Raw genomic sequence first — 20,294 nt, forward strand, 5'->3', positions numbered from 1 at the left:
CCTTCTGGACCAACACACAGGCAGCACTCTGGGAGGGGTTCTATGATTCTCATGAGTATATGAAGCATGGTAATATTGTATCACCCAAGGTCATCAATTCTGACGAGCTTGCCTTGCATGAAGCCACAAAGTACCGTTTTGTGGTTCAAACCTTGAAGAGTCTGGGATTGTATGACCTCGTGTGCCTCAAGCCTGATGATACCCAAGATGATCCTACCTTTTGTCCCCTCCTTGTTCGCCAGTTTCACTGCACCGTCTTCTTCCATGATGATGAAGACCGTACCCTCACATGGATGACCGGCAAGACAAAGTACTCATGCTCCTACTCTCAGTTCCGTGCAGCCATGGGTTGTGGTGATGACAGTAATCCAGGGTACATGATTCATTCACGGTCCAGGCTTACTAGGGGTGACATCTCTTTCTGCTATCCTGCGAACCCCTCGCCTGGACCTCCCACTATCTCCGGGATGTACTACTCCTATCACGGTACTTGCCAAGCTGTTCCGTGAGAACCTCATCAGCAAGTCTGGCGACCACAGTGAAGTCCGGAACTATCACCTCAACTTGATGTACTATTGTCATCCTGACAGGGTAAGGAAGATTGATGGCTGTGATCTTATCTACTGTGAACTGAGGAGAGCAATTATGGACCGCATGACTCCCAATTATGCCCAGTATGTTCAGCGGCTCATCAACTACGTTGTTCCCGCTCCTCGGAACAATGTTGGTGAAAGTGTCATCATGGAACCATTCAGGTTCCCCCTTCGGGAGGCCACTCGTCCAGATGTTCCCTCCATGATGCCCACCACTGAGCGCCGTTCCAAGGCACACCATGATCGTGATGCTAGCTCCAGTCACTCTCGGCGCTCCCAGCATGGGGCCGCTCGATTCTTCACATGCATGTTCCAAATGTGCAAGAACAGCAATGATGTTGCACATCAGACCCTTTCTATGACCCGGGAGACACGGAGGCGCCAGAATGAATTCATGGCCTCAAGGAATCACCCTGTTCCTCCTCCCGGAGATGAGCTGGAGCTCGTGGTAGCTCCTCAGTGGGAGATGCCTCTTCTTACCGATGAGATGCTCCAGAACTTCGACTTCTCCGTGTACGCTCATGGTGCTCTTCCTACTAGGACTGCTCGTGCTCCCACTCCTCCTGGCGATGATGCTGATGATGATGCGGGTGATGATGATGCGGATGATGATGTTGCACGCGAGAGCTCCTCCTCGCTTGGGTTTGGTCACTACTGATGGGTGCGATAGCATCTCTCCTCTTTTCTTCGCCTTTTTGGTGTTCCGATGCCAAAGGGGGAGAAGAGAGTAGAGTCTAGGACCACGAGGTTCTTTGAGTGCCACAAGCCATGGGAGTTGCCTTATTTGGATTTTATATGGCTTGTGCTTGTTTACTTTGAGTTTTTTTTCAAGAACCATTTGCTATTTCCAATAATTCATGTATGGATGTGTATGGACGACTATTATGTGTGCTACTCTATGTTAGGATGATTATGGTTGCTATGCTTATATATCTTGATATGCACATCTCCATACCATGCTTGTTTCCTAAAGATATTGGGGGAGCTTCTCATGTTTCACAAATGGTGCACTTTGCATTCAAACGCAAATTCTCCAAGTGCACACATTATGGGGGAGCTTTCGTAATATCTTATATGGAATCAAGGTTTAGAGCTTATCATAATATCTATTTGTGACTCTAGCTCGGTTTGTCATCGTATACCAAAAAGGGGGAGATTGTAAGGGTATTTCACCCTTATCCATTATTTTGGTAATGATGACACCGTGCTAAAGTATTTGGCCTAATATGTTTATAAGGATAATCTCAGGTATTAGGCAATGAGGCGTAAATGGTGTATCAAAGGAACAAGAAGGCTAAAGGAGACCCCCCATTTCAACAACAATCAAAAAGGGGTTACGGGAGAAATCCGGTCACCAGCCCGGTCCAACCGGGCCGACAACCGGCCGGTCCGGCATGCTGGCCGGTCAACCGATCGGAAACCGGGCTCCAAAGGAGGAACCAGCGAGGTCCGGTTTGCGCCGGTCAGCCGGGCTCCCGACCGGCGGGTCCGGCACTCCGTCCGGTCGACCGGTCGGAAACCGGGCAGCAACCGGGCACCAACCGGAGAAGCGCCAGGACGACGCAAAGGAGCCCCGGTCACCAGTCCGGTCTGTGGTCCGGTCTGACCGGGTTTGTCGGGAAGAATGCTGAGGTGGCAAGTGGCAACGGCCAGATTTTGAAGAACACTATAAATACCCCTTCTTCTACCTTGGAAGGGTTAGGCAACATACTATAAGCTGTTCTTGAGCTCTCTCTCTCTTACTCCATTGCTAGAAACACCAAAAGCCTCAGATCTCCCTCCTCCTCCACCCAAACTCAAATCCCTCCGGGAATCATTAGAGGAGGACCCGATCTACCGTTCTACCAAGCCAAATCTCATTCCCCCTTGTATTCATTGAGAAGCTTGCTTCCTAGGGTTCCTTGGAAACCCTAGGTGGGCAAGAGGAGTCCGGAAGCATCCGGGCTGTGGATTTGCTCCGGGCAAGATTGTGAAGGTTTGGAGGCTACCTCAAAGTCTACCACAAGTGAGTGAGCTATTCCTTCGTGGGATAGGCTCCGGAGAATAGGGTGAGCCTTCGTGGCGCGGGGAATCCTTCGTGGGACCTCCACTCCTCCAAACGTGACGTACCTTGTTGCAAAGCAAGGGAACACGGGAATACATCCTCGTCTCCGCGTGCTATCGGTTATCTCTAACCGAACTCCTTACTTGTGATTTAACCGCTTCGTGAGAGCCTTCGTGCTTGAGTTAGTTGTATCCTCATATAGGTTGCTTCACCTAGTTTGCATTAGGCTCACCTTTATATTCCGCAAAGCCTAATATTGCAAAGAAAGAATTAAAATCTGTAGAAACCTATTCACCCCCCCTCTAGGTTTACCATCTCTATACTTTCAAAAAGCTCTAGCACAAATATAGCAATCGATGCTTTCCTCTTTGAAGGATCATTCTTTTTACTTTTATGTTGAGTCAGTTCACCTATCTCTCTCTCCACCTCAAGAAGCAAACACTTGTGTGAACTGTGCATTGATTCCTACATATTTGCATATTGCACTTGTTATATTACTCTATGTTGACAATTATCCATGAGATATACATGTTACAAGTTGAAAGCAACCGCTGAAACTTAATCTTCCTTTGTGTTTCTTCAATACCTTTACTTTGATTTATTGCTTTATGAGTTAACTCTTATGCAAGACTTATTGATGCTTGTCTTGAAGTACTATTCATGAAAAGTCTTTGCTTTATGATTCACTTGTTTACTCATGTCATTACCATTGTTTTGATCGCTGCATTCACTACATATGTTTACAAATAGTATGATCAAGGTTATGATGGCATGTCACTTCAGAAATTATCTTTGTTATCGTTTTACCTGCTCGGGACGAGCAGAACTAAGCTTGGGGATGCTGATACGTCTCCGACGTATCGATAATTTCTTATGTTCCATACCACATTATTGATGATATCTACATGTTTTATGCACACTTTATGTCATATTCGTGCATTTTACGGAACTAACCTATTAACAAGATGCCGAAGAGCCGATTCTTTGTTTTCTGCGGTTTTTGGTTTCAGAAATCCTAGTAATGAAATATTCTCGGAATTGGACGAAATTAAAACCCAGGATCCTATTTTGCCACGAAGCTTCCGGAAGACCGAAGAGGAGTCGAAGTGGGGCCACGAGGGGCCGCCACCATAGGGCGGCGCGGCCCAGGTCTTGGCCGCGCCGACCTGTGGTGTGGGGCCCTTGTGTGGCCCCCCACGTTGCCCTTCCGCCTACTTAAAGCCTCCGTCGCGAAACCCCTGATGCGAAAAACCACGATACGGAAAACCTTACTGAGACGCCACCGCCGCCAATCCCATCTCGGGGGATTCTGGAGATCTCCTCCGGCACCCTGCCGGAGAGGGGATTCATCTCCCGGAGGACTCTACACCGCCATGGTCGTCTCCGGAGTGATGAGTGAGTAGTTCACCCCTGGACTATGGGTCCATAGCAGTAGCTAGATGCTTGTCTTCTCCTCATTGTGCTTCATTGTCGGATCTTGTGAGCTGCCTAACATGATCAAGATCATCTATCCGTAATACTCTATGTTGTGTTTGTCGGGATCCGATGGATAGAGAATACCATGTTATGTTAATTATCAAGTTATTACATATGTGTTGTTTATGATCTTGCATGCTCTCCGTTACTAGTAGAGGCTCTGGCCAAGTTTTTGCTCTTAACTCCAAGAGGGAGTATTTATGCTCGATAGTGGGTTCATGCCTGCATTGACACATGGGACGAGTGACGAAAAGTTCTAAGGTTGTGTTGTGCTTGTTGCCACTAGGGATAAAACATTGGCGCTATGTCTAAGGATGTAGTTGTTGATTACATTACGCACCATACTTAATGCAATTGTACGTTGCTTTGCAACTTAATACTGGAAGGAGTTCGGATGATAACTCTGAAGGTGGACTTTTTAGGCATAGATGCGGTTGGATGGCGGTCTATGTACTTTGTCGTAATGCCCAATTAAATCTCACTATACTTATCATGACATGTATGTGCATTGTTATGCTCTCTCTATTTGTCAATTGCCCGACTATAATTTGTTCACCCAACATGCTTTTATCTTATGGGAGAGACACCTCTAGTGAACTGTGGACCCCGGTCCATTCTTTAATACTGAAATACAAATCTGCTGCTGTTGACTGCCAAAACCCACCGGCGGGCAGCGGCCTTGTCAACACTGTAGAGCCGGGGGGAGCCTAGAGCTGCGGCTGGCTGAGACCCCTCCGAGCGACGGCCCGCAATGCTCTTCTGGTCACACGCGGCGTTGCGAAGTGCAAGGGCGTGCCACCTGACCTATACCTGGTCGGGGAAGGTGATGAGGTTGCCTCGCTTAGTTTCCTGCAGGGCATACATGTAAACGTTAAATACGAGCCTCGATCGGCTCTCAGGTTATCCTGTGAATCGGCTCAAAGAGCCGATCCACCCATGATCCGTACGGGGTGCACGAATACTTGGTGGTCCTGCTTGATCAAGATAGAGCTAATGAGATCTACGACGATTTAGGGTTTTCACCGCATAACCGGATCATCCTACTCCAGGTTGGGCCTTGCGGCCACGCACGGTGCTCGTAAGCCGATCCTAAACAAGGCCAAAAAACCAACATGAAGTTGATCCTAGGAACATCCCGTTTAGGACCTGCGAACGCCACCCTACGTGCCATCTGGATCCTCCCCCCATTGTAAGGCCAAACTATTGCGAGATATTAAACTAATCCTTGTAGAACAAGGAGCAATCGTAACGGATCAGATCTACTAAATAATGATCAAGCGGGGTGCCGCCCCCACACCTGAGATAGGCGTGAGGACGGCTAGATATGCAAGGGTTGCACTACGTAAGCATGCTTAAACGAAGAACAATGCTAACCCTAACACATCTAATGATAACTACGTTGCTCGCCATCAAAAGCGCTTCGAGTACGAGCAACGCATGAACAACGTGGGGCTTGTGCTTGCCTAGATCGCAAGATGCGATCTAGGCAGCATGTCGCTTACCGATAGAAACCCTCGAGATGAAGGAGTTGGCGATGCGCCGAGATTGGTTTGTTTTTGGGGTTGAACGTGAGTTGTTGTTTATTCCATAAACCCTAGGTACATATTTATAGTCCAGGGGACTTTCTAATGTGGGCATGCACTAAACCGTGCACGACTAAGATTCTATCTCTAAACTAAAATAGATCTAATATGTTACAGATACACGGGCAATTAAGCCCAACAGGCCGATTCATATAATTTTCCACGTATATTTCCTTAAGCCCATCTTGACTGCGGCCCACCTCTGACTCGGTCAAATCTTGGTGATAACACATGCCCCCCTGGTTTTGGAATTGGTAATTCCAAAATCACTCTGCTTCCTTCGTCGGGCCATGTCGTGGCAGAACCGTCGCAGTATCCCTCATGATGATGCCTTGCCTTCTCAACTTCTCCGCGTGACCTGGCAGTTGGTTTTTTTTTTTCTTTTAGGCACCACTTCCTCGGAAACTGCTGTGGCATTGAATTTCCACTATATCCTCCTTTGATTTAACCGCTCTGAACAGTTCTCCTTTGTATCTCCTCCGCATTAGCACTCCAAAAGCCCTCCCAGCCACCATGTCTTCCTCCTCCTCTGCTCCATCGGATCTTGCTAGCCAATCCTCTACGTCCCGTGAGCCGACGCCGGAGTACGACGCGGCGGCGGTCCACGCGGCCAACACCCGCCGCGCCATTGCGGCGGGGAGGAATCGGACCACGACTTCTCCGTGCGGTCCGAGGGACGACCAGGTCCTTGACGGACGGGGAAAGCGACCTCCGCTTCCTCGCCGTTGGGGAAACGGAAGAGGGAGTGACGACGACGAGCTTCTCCTGCGACTTCACCTCTCCCGAGGAGGAGGAGGAGCGAGGAAGAGGAGGAGGAGGACGACGACGAGGGCTCCTCCGACGAGCCGCCGGCCAAGCGGTTCTGCCCTTGGCCGGGCAATCGTAGCGACTTCGACAGCGACGAGGACGACGCTGACGAAGAAGATGAAGACAACGAGGGCCCGGTCGGCGGCCATTGGAGCGACGACGAGCCCGCCGGGAGCGGCGCCGATAGTGGCGACGACGAGCGACGACGAGGGCGGTGATGGCCCATAGATAGGACCTCTAGAATAGGGCCGGTAGTAGTAGATGGGGCGGTGGATCCCCTAGTATTCCCCTTTTGAGAGCAATTAGCTCCTTATGTAAGAAATCTCCTCTTAATCAATGAAGAACTTTTCCCCAATCTTGATTTTGCCGATTCCTTTTAATTGAGCCGATTCTCTCTTCTACTGACCTTGCCGATTCGTCCCCTTTGCCAATGCGTAATGAGCCGATCGCACCGCATCGGTCCTTTGAAATTCACCCTTCTCTTCTTCAGCTGATGATTTTCTAAATCTGGTGGAAGGTGCCGGACTTTTCCAACCAAACCAAATAATCCTTTTCAGTACCCATCCTTGTGAAGAAGGTTGCAATGAAGGATCAACCGATGGTATCCTCATCGGTTCTTTAAACAGAGTATCCACTAGGCCTGTTGCCCCCCGAGTCTCAGCTAATGCAAAAACAGAGACGAGGATACGCGCATGAACGGGCCTGACCGTGTGTGGGGAAGTTCCTTATGCAGCGTCAGCCGATTTGAACACACCTTCAAGGTGAGCTGCCCCCCGAGTTTCTTCAGTTCCTGCCGGCCAGATAGGCTCCCTGACATTGATCTGATCATTGATCTGATCCGCGCGCCCATGCTGCTCCTGACATTGTCCTTGAAGAAATCTCCCTTGAGTCGATGGCCATGCATCGGCTTTCATGTCCTTAAGTCGATGCCTGCTGCATCGGCTGTGTTCGAAAATTTTCGAATTTTCATTTTTTATTACGGCCGACCTGTGCATCGGCCCCCATATTCCAATACCCATCAACAAAAGATGAGATGCTTCTGTTGCATATCCTCGTACTCTCATATACCTGGGTGCCCCCCCGAGCCGATTCTGTCAAGAAAATTGATGGTATCGGCTCTGTTGGATAACATGTTGAACCCAGGCAGAAAGGTAGGTGAGGATAATTTTGGCCCATTGCTGGAATCGGCCTCCACGTTGCTTGCTCGTTGAAGGTTTTGTAAGTTCCCTTCGTAAATTTTTTGGGGCCGATCACAAGGATCAGCCTCTCCTGGTTTGCTCATTGGTTTGATCTTGCTACTTGGTCAGGCTGGATGAAACCAACCCAACCTCTGACTTGATGCGCCTGCTGTCGTCCACCTTGAGCACTCCGGAGAGTCGTGGAGCGCTACGCTCTGTCGGCAAGACGAGTACCATGTTTGTGCCAGCCGATGTCTCATCATCGGCTTTCCTCTGTTTAGGGCGGCACTCCATTTTCCGCGGACGACCCTCTTCATCCAGGGCTCGCTCGAACCTTTGCGGCCGGATCGAGGCCGTGCCTTTCTTAGCGTATGCAGGTACAACCTTTCGGCTTCCTCCGGGCCGCGCAATCGCCGAACCCTGCGCTTCGGGAGCGGCTGAGTCCGTCGGGGCACCACCTTGGCCGGTGGTACCTGTCTTCTTCCACTTCTCCCTCGTCTTACGAATCTTCAAGATCTGCCCAACGAGGTGACTCGGCGCGTTTGCTTTGTGGCGGGAGAGGCCCTAAGCGCTCGAACACGGACACGTTGGCTGCCTCCTTCTTTTCGGTTGCATTACGGGCAATTGCCGATTGTGGGCAATCGGCTCATTCTCGAATCCCAGCGAGTGTACGAAGAAGGGCGGTCCCGATGTCCGGTGTTGTCATCTTGCTCCCTGGATGCTTCCGTGGCACGGCGCTCGTGCTCCTCCTCATCGCGATTACTGCCGACGATGTCTTCGGCTTCTCTAGCCAAACGATCTTCTCTATCATCGTAATTGGGTTGCCGGCATTGGTCATGCTTGACTCACATATTTGTTGAGGAGGTGATCGAGAGAGGGTCGCCGATATCTTATATTCTTCACCTCTCCCTCCGTGACATAGCGCTTGCCATCATGATGGAGCCGATCGCGTGGAGCGGCCTCCTCGGTGTCCTTGCTATGAGAGCAGCTGCCCTCATCTCCATCTTTGCCGGAGTGGTTTCCGGGTCCTACCATGTTGATGCTTGAACGAGGGACCTGGCTGGCAACCTTCGGGGTAGGTGATTTCTACCATGTTAACGGCGGGGAAGGGTTGGGTGTCGACCTTCATGGCGTCTTGGTTGAAAATTAGCCGCCCCTTCTCTATCGCCGCTTGGATGTGCTGACGCCACACCGGCGGTCGTTGGTGGCATGGGAAAGCGAGTTGTGGAACTTGCGGTACGGCTTTCCGTTTAGCTCTTTCGCCGTGGGGAACTTGAGACCTTCGGGAACCGTCAGCTTGTTTCTCCTTGAGCGGGAGGTCGAAGATTTGTTCGAGTCTTGGTCACGTCAAAATCAAATCCCACAGGCGGCCACTGGTGGCTTTACCCATTTGCGGGCCACGGGGGTTCCCCACGAGTCCACTCGGCCCGCTGCTATCTCTTGGCCTCCCGCGGGCACTTCATCCTCCTCCGTATCGACCATGACTACGCACGCTTGAACTTGTCTTGGTACGGGTCGGGGTGGCGCCGTTCATATGCTGATAGTTTCGAACCACGTGCGCCGGCGAGGATAATCGCTTGGGAGGCCATGTCCTTGAGCTGTGTTGCAAGGCACACTCTACGCCAACTCGGCTTGCTTCCTTTTCGGTTATACGAACCGAATAACATCGGTTCCTAAGATTCCTGAAGCGCTGGATGTATTCTGTCACCGTTTCCCCGCGCTTCGACGTAGTTGTGCTAGATCGGCAATGCCGGACTCGGAAGCTTCGAATGGTATTGCATATGGAGCTGTTCTTCCAATTGCTTCCAAGGCTTGGATGGAGTTCGCTGGTAGAGAGGTGTACCATCCAAAAGCCGATCCGTGAGGGAGCTGTGAAAAGAGCCTCACGCGTAGCTGATCCGACACTGAAGCCGGTCCTAGTTGAGCCAAATACCGGCTGACGTGCTCGATGGAGCTGGAGCCATCGATCCACTGAATTTGGAGACGTCGGGGAGCCGATATTTAGGTGGCGGCGGGATCATCTCGTAATCGTCGAGGGTACGGCTTGGAATAGCCGGCTCGCCCTTCTTTTCGGCATCATGCCGAGCTGGTCTCTCGGTATGGTGCCGATCCGATCCGTTGTGCTTGGCCGTAGGAGTTGCACTGCGAAGATTCGCCGGGGTGGCGTACTTGGCCTGCCACGTTTGCTTTTCCGGCTACTGAGCCGGCTGCCGGGAGCTGGGCTCGGGAGTTTCGTCGGTGTGGCGTATTTAGTTAGCCACGTATGCTCTGTCGCCGACGTTCCTCCAGTCTTCGCCGGAGTCCCCGATGTCGTGGCCTGGTTTGTGAGTGCCCAGTCACCACAATCCGGCACATACATGCACGCGTATCCATGAGGGATCTCCTTAGGCGCCTCCATTAAGAGCTGGTAGTCACTGGGGTCGCCACCAGTGCAGCAGACGAGGAATGCCGGTGTAGTCGGCACTTCGGTTGGTGCTGCCAACGCAAATGGCAGCGGTGGACGGGGCTCGGAATGGCAACTCTCCTTGATGCGTCCCGAGAGCTGGTCCGACGGCGAGTGCGGTGGCTCATGATCTCTGGATCACGCGCGGAGCGACACGCTCCGGCACGTTGACCAAGTTCTCGAGTGGCGGTGTAGCGAGTGAGCCACCGAGGTAGTTGATCTCCTGCCGCGAGACCCACGGTGCGTTCCTCCGACGAGGTAGAGAGGTCTATCCCATCGAGTGCACCTTACGGTGAGAACCCCTTCCATCGATGCCACCGGAACGGGTTCTGCGAAAAGAGCCGACGAGGTCGGCTTCGAGGGTAGCCTTGATCTCGTTGTATTGCTTTTTTAGGTCATCAGGCAGATCCTCGTAGGTGACTAGCGTGCCGTCCGCCATCTCAGATGTAGATGGCGATGTGGTTGATGTAGACGATTGTCCCACCGGGCGTGCCAGAATGTGTTGACTGCCAAAACCCACCGGCGGGCAGCGGCCTTGTCAACACTCGTAGAGCCGGGGGAGCCTAGAGCTGCGGCTGGCCGAGACCCCTCCGAGCGACGGCCCGCAATGCTCTTCGGTCACACGCGGCGTTGCGAAGTGCAAGGGCGTGCCACCTGACCTATGCACGAGTCGGGGAAGGTGATGAGGTTGCCTCGCTTAGTTTCTGCGGGGCATACATGTAAACGTTAAATACGAGCCTCGATCGGCTCTCGAGGTTATCCTGTGAATCGGCTCAAGAGCCGATCCACCCATGATCCGTACGGGGTGCACGAATACTTGGTGGTCCTGCTTGATCAAGATAGAGCTAATGAGATCTACGACGATTTAGGGTTTTCACCGCATAACCTAGGATCATCCTACTCCGAGGTTGGGCCTTGCGGCCACGCACGGTGCTCGTAAGCCGATCCTAAACAAGGCCAAAAAACCAACATGAAGTTGATCCTAGGAACATCCCGTTTAGGACCTGCGAACGCCACCCTACGTGCCACTTGGATCCTCCCCCCATTGTAAGGCCAAACTATTGCGAGATATTAAACTAATCCTTGTAGAACAAGGAGCAATCGTAACGGATCAGATCTACTAAATAATGATCAAGCGGGGTGCCGCCCCACACCGAGATAGGCGTGAGGACGGCTAGATATGCAAGGGTTGCACTACGTAAGCATGCTTAAACGAAGAACAATGCTAACCCTAACACATCTAATGATAACTACGTTGCTCGCCATCAAAAGCGCTTCGATACGAGCAACGCATGAACAACGTGGGGCTTGTCTTGCCTAGATCGCAAGATGCGATCTAGGCAGCATGTCGCTTACGATAGAAACCCTCGAGATGAAGGAGTTGGCGATGCGCCGAGATTGGTTTGTTTTTGGGGTTGAACGTGAGTTGTTGTTTATTCCATAAACCCTAGGTACATATTTATAGTCCAGGGGACTTTCTAATATGGGCATGCACTAAACCGTGCACGACTAAGATTCTATCTCTAAACTAAAATAGATCTAATATGTTACAGATACACGGGCAATTAAGCCCAACAGGCCGATTCATATAATTTTCCACGTATATTTCCTTAAGCCCATCTTGACTGCGGCCCACCTCTGACTCGGTCAAATCTTGGTGATAACAAATACTTGTTTTTTACTGTTTTCTCTGCAAACAATCATCTTCCACACAATACGGTTAATCCTTTGTTACAGCAAGCCGGTGAGATTGACAACCTCACTGTTTCGTTGGGGCAAAGTACTTTGGTTGTGTTGTGCAGGTTCCACGTTGGCTCCGGAATCTGCGGTGTTGCGCCGCACTACATCCCGCCGCCATCAACCTTCAACGTGCTTCTTGGCTCCTCCTGGTTCGATAAACCTTGGTTTCTTTCTGAGGGAAAACTTGCTGTTGTGCGCATCATACCTTCCTCTTGGGGTTCCCAACGAACGTGTGAAATACACGCCATCACTCAGCTACCTTGAATTCTTCCCCATTCCCAACAGTTGAAGCAAGCCCGCCGGTGGTGGGAGCTACAGATTTGTCCAACATCAGCCCCAGGGATGCGCCTTGACCTTGAATCCTATCGATGTACTCGTCCAACCACTCAAAATGCTTGCAATTGCGTAGATCCTGAAACCAATTCCCAAATCAGAACGATGAACCCTAATTCCCAAATCGGAAATATGAACCCTAACCCCCAAATCTGCACAAAAAGCAGAAATTGGACACACCAAAATGAAATTGGGAGAGGCATAACCAAGATCTGACCTTCCCCAGCTCTGGCTTGCTGTCGCAGTTGACATACTCGCGCCCAAGATTGCCGTGCGTGTCGGACATGGTGACACACCGCTTCAGGGGGGCGGTACGGGGGCAATCCGGGCAACTCATCATCGGCACTGGACCATATTGCGGCCAGCGAGATTGGGAGGATGAAGCGCTCGACATCTGCCGCCGCGATTTGTCGCCGGAGCCGAGAAGAAGAGGGGAGAGGGGTGGAAGATGCGGGCAACGGTCGAAATGGTGGCGTTGGATGGCTCCGGGGAGTGGCGGCTCGTTTTCACGTTGTTAGTTGTGGGTCCCACGCCGTGACGTGGACAAGCTGGTGGGTCCCGCGCTTGAGGCCCCCTCGGCTGATGTGTATAAGTTGTGGGACCGGTGCTTGAGGCCCCTCGGCTGATGTGTATAAGTTGTGGGACGCGCGACGATCACATAATACTACCACTAACCTGTGTCTGGGCCGACTGTCGCACATAGGCTATTTGGGCCATCTTAGCTGTCGCACGAGAGCTATTTCCACCAACAACGTCGCATTCTGGACGCGTTTCTCCAACGACGTCGCATAGAAGCTATTCTGAACTGGATTATGGGTGAGAAGGAGCATGCCAAGGATTATGGGTACTCCCTCCGTCCATAAAAGCATGTCTTAATTTTATCAAATTTGGATGTATCTACTACCTCCGTCCCAAGGAATAAGGCACACACGTATTCCAAGATGATCTTTGACCATAAAAATTGAGCAACAAAATCTTGATTATATTATATGTAATTAGTATTGTTGGATTTGTATTGAAAAATACTTTCTAATGATGTTAATTTTATACAAACAATCTTTATATATTTAAAGTAATACTTAGTCAAACAAAAAACACGTAAAACGAGGACGCCTTATTTCTTGAATCGGAGGTAGTATATGCTAAATTAAGTCCAGGTGCATCCAAATTTTTGACAAAGTCGAGACATCCTTTTATGGACGGAGGAAGTATAATTTTTTGACAACGATTGCACAAGATTTGTTTGATTTGTGCTGCCGGTTGTTTGATAACATGATTACATATTAATCCAAAGTTTCATATTGCTTTTTTTCAGATGGTTGATTCATTTTCTACCTTACATGACCTGGATACTTTTCTGAACTGAAATAAAACTAAAAATGGTTACACACATCGATTGTTGTAGAAGCTGGAGCTTTTCCCTTTCGAAAAAAATGTTTCCAAAGGATTAGCCGTTCATCTAAAAAAACATTAAACGTTCAAAATTCCACACACACCCGGAGGAACCGTTCTTTTCAAGCAGTCCTAGGTTTTCTTTCGCCATTCGGCGACGAGCGATCTGCTTGAAAAGCTGAATCCTTGACAAAGCACCTGGAATCAAACTTCTGCTTGCTGTTGAATTGACCCTGCCCTGGCATAACGTCTCTGGAGAATTCAAAGGACCAGCAGGTTGATCATTGGCTAGGGTTATGACTTATGATTTTATGAGACAACTTCGTGTATTTTAAGCCATAGAATAGTTCGTAGCGCTCATTCCCTGAACTCTCTGAAGCAAAAGAATTTGCATGGCTCCCACTTCTCTGCTCATGTTGACTAGGAATAGGTCACCCTAGTATTATTGGGTCATCCTGTGATCAAAGCTTTTGTATTATTGGGAGTATAAGGGATCGTAATGATGTTTTTAAACCTGGAGTAGAATGATTTTATTTGTATTTTTTCAGTGTGGTACATATGTATGGATGTCCCGATCTTCGTTTTGAGGCTCAGCCAAATTGACAGTCCTAAACGAGTTATATCATGGTCCTTATATCATACATGTTTGAAGATTGTTCGATTTGTCCTTTGGGAGCAAAGTTCTTTGTTACTACTTGCTACTGTCTTGCATGAACAGAAACAAATATGAAATGTGGCTCAGCTCAGACCAGGACACAGCAAGATCGAAGACTGTACTATATACTCTACGACCACATGACCTTCAGGCTTCAGCGTTTAGCTTGGCTCCTTGAACCCCGTTCGTCTATAGCCCTGGGTCCCTGTCCATGTTCTTGCAAATGTAACCTCAGATTCTCTGTTCAAAACTGTCAGGTGCCAGGTATAGTGTGAAAAATGGGGGATTGAAAGGAAAGAATGAATCAAAGAATTGTCATTTCAGTTTTGATCTATACAAAAGAATTGATAGAACTTCTAGTTCTAGCTACACCGATCTGTCAGCTACTAGTAGTGTGAGTCAGTGAGTGAAGTTGATTAGAAGAGTTTCCCGGCGAATTCCTTGATGTCCTCGTCCCTGACGGACGGCGAGGCCATCTTCCTGAACTGCTTGAGGTCCGACAGGCTCCGGCCGAGCTTGAGCGCTACCTTTGTGGCGAACAACTCGCCGCCCTCCCTCCGCTCCACGTCGGGTTCGTTGAGGTTGGCCTCAATGTCCTCCTGGATCTTGCGGTAGAACCCGGCGCAGTTGCGGAGCAGCTCGAAGAGCATGCCCATCTGCCCGCCGTGCTCCACCGTGTTCACTGACGCCGCCAGCGCGCCGCCGAGTACGGCAGCACCTGTCGCCCACGTACCGGCCTCTCCGGAGCCGATGAACACCGAGGCGAGTGCGGCCGTGCCGGCCAGCGCCGGTCCAGCCACGGCGAGGCTCCTGTTGAGGTTTAGAACCAGCTTGCCCACCGTGAGGAACTCGTTCTCGTCCTTGGCCTTGATGACCCGGAGGAGGCCTCGCATCTCGTCCTCGAGATCTTGGCTCCATCCATTGCCGGAAGCGACGCCGAAGCTCCTGGACTTCTTGGGCTGCGCGGGCCGACGGCTTGGCCACCAGCGGGTGGGTTCGACAGCCTTGGGGAACTTCTCGAGCATACCGGGCAATAGCGGCAGCGGGTAGGCCGCGTCGAGCGCGAGCACCCGGTCCATGGCTTCCTGCACGTCGGCCTTGGTCGTCGACCCGCCGTGTGCGATAGCGGCGCGGAGTTCCCGCTCCAGCTCCCTCCACAGCCTCGTGGCGTTACGCTGCTCCTCGGCGAGCTGCGAAGGCTGGATCTTGTTGACAGCGGCCATGGTCACCGCGGCGGTGGCCAGGAGGACGCCCGCGGAGGCCTTGAGCGCAACCATGGTCGGCGCGGCGGGCGCGAGGGCGGCCATGGCGGAGGCGGCGAGCGTCAGAGAGTTGGTGGAGTGGAGTAGCAGGTGGTTCCAGTTGTCGCGCTGCCTGCCGATGATGTCGTGCATCTCGGCGCGGTCCGCCGCGGCATCCGCGATCGCGCGGAGCTTCTCCAATGAGACGACAGCCGAAGGGGAGGCCGGTACGCGCGGCGTCTCGATCCAGTTGACCTGAAGGCTGAGGTTTTCCTGTGTGGTGTGAATGCCGGAGGGCACGTTCAGGGCGGCGCGGCAGGTAGCGACGCTGCTCCGCCGTGACCGTGGCTGTGGCCGTGGCCGCGCGGCGGAAGTCGAAGGAGAGGAGGTAGAATGGGTTAATAAGAGGCGCTGGGCCTGGAGTGCCGCCATGGCTGGAGTGTGCTGCGTGTCGGAACTCGGAAGTTGTCGCTGATTTCGATGGCGAAGTGGCTTCAAGCTTTGCTGCTGCTTCCGTGTAGATCGAAGGATGAAGTGACGAAGAGGATACGGGAATGGGATGGAGGCGCAGTGGTATTTATAGGGGTGGGTGGGTGATGTTTGACTGGGTATATTGTGAAGATTGTTTTGATCGTAGACAAGATCCACGAGACCGTTTCTGCGCAGGGAACGAGTACTAGTTCAAGGCAAGCAGGTCACCGTGTACTACCCTGGTCCATGCATGCATGGATAATCCACCACAAATACACTCAAATACACTACTACCCCTTGTGGACTCCTTGGTTCATATTTCACAAAATTTCTAAAAAAATACCTATAGGAAAATGTGTGAGATGGACGGACTCAACAGCAAATATCTTTTCTGAAATTGCAAACAAGTAAATGATTAAATTCATATTCATAGTCAATGTTTTGTAAGTTTGACTAAATGGATGTATATAACGGCAAGTTTTCGTGATATGATAGGAGTTGACCATATGAAAAAAAAAATCACATGGGCTATAATCCTACAGCCAACAACTTATACAGAATTTTTTTGTTAGGAATAGAATGCACTGAAATATATATTAAATTCCTTTGAACCAAAGAATGTCGTAAATCTAAAACGGTGTTGGGGTGGGACTGCTCGTCCCATCAGCTTAGGGAGTGGCAATGCCCCAAGGCTTCTTACTCCTTCGCATGTCCGCTCCACCCTTCTCATGCCCCAAGGCTTCTTATTCCTTACAAAGTTTAGGGAGAAGATGGGGTCACTCTTCGATCTCTGCGGGACATGCGACAACCAAATGTTTTTCCCTTGCTTCTTAAGGCCGAAGGGGATGCCCTCCTCGGCTACATCGTGTTGATTGTTCATCTACCTCCAGGCATGAAGCCGATGCGGAGGCCTATCATCTGCTCTTTCCTGGCGTTTTGCGGCTTCTTCGTCCCAAGTGGCTCGTCCCCGGCGGCGGCGATGCTGGCCATAAGATCGAGCAGAGTACTTTGTTGTGGTGGAGAAGAACCCGGTCTCGTTTCTTCATTATGTTTTGGTGTATTTTATGTAAAAGTGTAGGTCCTAGTTGCAATTTATTTTTTAGTTTTGGACTTCATTGTAATTTGTAACTCACCGCTGGAACGAACGCAATACCCATGTCCTCCGGGACCTTTCCCTGTTAAAAAATCAGTTTGACTAAATTGATGTATATAATGACAAGTTTTCATGATATGATAGGAGTTGACCATATGAAAAAAATCACATGGGCTCTAATCCTACAACCAACAATTTATAGAGACAAACTTTGTAAGGAATAGAATGCTTCAAAATTTCTATTAAATTTCTTTGAACCAAACAATGTCGTAAATCGAAAACTGTGTTGGGGTAGGACCGCTCGCTCATTAGATTAGGGAGTGGCAATGCCCCCGAATGTTTCTTTCTCCTTCTCTCGTCCCTCCACCGTGCTCTTGTTTCTTCCATATTATATTTTCCCTCTCTTCTTCCCATTATAGTTCATTAATGATCTTGGCATGGTTGTTTACCACTACCGTAGACAAACATCCACCTAATTCCCAACAATCTCTTTATATGTGAAAACACATTAATTTAGAGCACGTAAATGAGTAAACTACCCAAAAATACCATTGTGATATTACCAATCTAAACCATTGGCAAAATATGACATGATTTCTTATTAGAGATGGAAATTTGTTGGTTGCACTACCTAGGCTTCCGGTTATGCCCTAGGCGATTCATTTCTCTGTCGCCTAGTGCCTATGCGTGTTTAAGCGTTGCCTTTTCCAACAGTGGGAATGACTCACTGCCTAAGGAGCAAACATTCATTTTACACGTTCAAAAGGGACACCATATGAGGGAAGAAACCCTTCTGGTCTTTAATTTAAGAAGAGTGTGTGTAAAAATCTGGTCACCGATGCGAGCTCGGAGTTTCAAGCATGAGAGCGCAAGGATACGTAGGCTTGTCCTTGGCATTAGGGCTATGCATTGGTTAACTATGTTTAGATATTTTCGCTTTACTTATTACTCATAGGAAGCAACTTCTCCCGGCATATATATCTTAGAATAATGATCAAAAAAACCATTGTAATATTTATAAGTGATGGTCCACATTTTCTCTTCTATTTGCGATTCTGAACATAGTCGTTCTGTAACTATTTAGATAATCCAATGGAAATACGTTGCGGCATATGAATCACACGAGCACAAAACCATATCATATACTATTTAACGCGGTGGCATCTTTATAGACTTTTTTTATATGCAATTGTACATGTAAAAGTATCATGTGTATATGCTAAGTTTTTTTCGTTTTCCATCAGAATGGGTTCTACAAGTTTGAGAGCACACATTCTAAAATAACAAAAGAAAATCAAAGTAATATTCAAAATTTCTATTAAATCCATGGAAGTGCTTAGAATGGAGGTGAGTGAAATTTCCGAAGTTTTCGTCACTTTTTGTGCCCCGTCACTAAAGCATAATTGCACAACTATGCAATGGCAACAAACAAAAAAGAGAAGGACAAACAGATAACAAGAAATTGAACTACAATGCAATTGCACAAAAACAAAGTACAGTTTCACAAAAAATGTAATACAACAAATACAAAACTAACAAAAAGAAAATAAAAAAATAAAAACAATGACTAAAATGTCACATAAGTGACTTAATTTTTATCAAAAATGATAGAAATGTTAAAATAGCGACTAAAGCTGCACACAAAGTGACTTCAACTTACACAAAGTGACTAAAATCCCACGAAAACGTAACAAGAAGTTCAAAATGATCAACAAGTACACCTTTTAGCTATTCCAAATATTCATATACTTATAATATATTGAGTATAAGGTGAACTCGTTTAGGTTTTTCAGTGATGTATTTAAATTGGCATGTGTTTTGATCTGTTCGGTAAACTATTTCTTGATGTATTCCTTGCACAAATATGTGACCGTCACTTGCATGGCAGTGGCACATGCTTGTAGGGTAGGGTATGCATGAGATGTGAACTGTGAAGGCAGAGACAGCCACTACCCACTAGTGGTTTGGACCGGCTGGATCAAGAAACGGTAGAGCCCGACAGCATGCCATGTTCTCCGCTGTGTGCGCATGTGCAGGTTCAAACTTCAAGCCCATTGAACATTTGAACGGTACACCCTTCAGACCTTTTCTTCCCAAACGCTGAATGCAGCATTGGGGTGAATATAAGCATTTTTTTTTCTTTGGGCAACCTACTACGGCAGTAAAATTGGAATACGCAGTCACGACACGCGCGCTGAACTAGTACTTATACGGGTGCACGCCGCACGAAATTAATCCAGCAGCACTCGCTGACTTTGAACAATAGTACGTTCAACTTAGCTTTGCTCTTTGGTCCATTGACTTTTGGGTAGAGAAGAAATAACCAAATGCGGTGTCGTTGTAACAGGAAATACGCCCGTCCATGAGTACATATTTTTATGTACCTTTTCCCGTTGAAACCTTTGATTTTGTGCGATCTTTGTGTCAACCATGCATGACTCATCCCTACAACTACAAGAGCGTCAACCTCATCCATACGTCAAATGTAATAACATATAAAGATATTTAATTCATAAATTTGGGACTTCTTCAATCGACAAAATTAACGACCAAGTGCCCAACCACTTCAGTTCTTATAAAACGAAAAAAAATGTGAAATCGACGGCAAGTACCAGATCGATCGACCCCGCATTGTTTCGCCAGATCTAAATATATAAAGTGTTGAATGTAGATGGGCTGCAGCCCAGTAAGGCAGCCCATATAGTCTACAATTCCTGAAATCTCAAGGCCCATCACGTTGGCAGCTTGGGACAGCATTGGGGGCGAAGTTTAGTCCACATTCGCTAGTTGGGAGAGAGTTGGAGTGGTATATAAGGGCTGCTGTTCTAGTCATTCCAAGTGAGTGAGAATAGAAGAAGCCCTCGCGCACTCCTCCTCCTCCGCCCGCCCGGCTCGGCTCGGCACGCACGCACGTCGCGTTTCGTGACTCGAGTTCGAGTTCGAGACAAGGAGACCGATCAGATCTCCCGTCCGTTGAGATCCTGCACCGGGAGACGGGCGATAAGGTTTTTGGGGAGCGTCTCGGCGCGACTGCTCGCTGCTGTTCGTCTTCTTCATCGACGGTTCGGCTGCTTCATCGACGGATCCGACTACACCATGGGCGACATCAACAACTCCCATGGTGGTGGTGCTTGCTGCTTCGGTGCGACCTTCCCGGTCGCGATGTACGTGCTTTTACTCTCCTACCTTGCACTGCTACTTGTTCCATGTTCAGATCTGATGCATGTGCTTAGTCTGATGTGCGT

The 20,294-nt window shown here is 49.2% G+C and overlaps 1 protein-coding gene across 1 annotated transcript; it reads right to left on the minus strand.

Moving 5' to 3' along the window:
- Positions 1-14,628: 14,628 nt before the first annotated feature.
- Positions 14,629-15,917, minus strand: LOC124689950 (probable F-box protein At4g22030). Its single transcript, XM_047223400.1, has one exon. The coding sequence runs from the start codon at positions 15,915-15,917 to the stop codon at positions 14,661-14,663; it is 1,257 nt and encodes a 418-aa protein (XP_047079356.1). The 3' UTR covers positions 14,629-14,660.
- Positions 15,918-20,294: the final 4,377 nt, after the last annotated feature.

The sequence above is a fragment of the Lolium rigidum genome, chromosome 2, assembly GCF_022539505.1.
Source record: "Lolium rigidum isolate FL_2022 chromosome 2, APGP_CSIRO_Lrig_0.1, whole genome shotgun sequence".
In the NCBI taxonomy this organism is placed as follows: Eukaryota; Viridiplantae; Streptophyta; class Magnoliopsida; order Poales; family Poaceae; genus Lolium; species Lolium rigidum.

What these genes read in the sequence shown, in the direction of transcription:
- LOC124689950 (XM_047223400.1), bottom strand. Translation starts at nt 15,917, where the DNA reads ATGGCGGCACTCCAGGCCCAGCGCCTCTTATTAACCCATTCTACCTCC.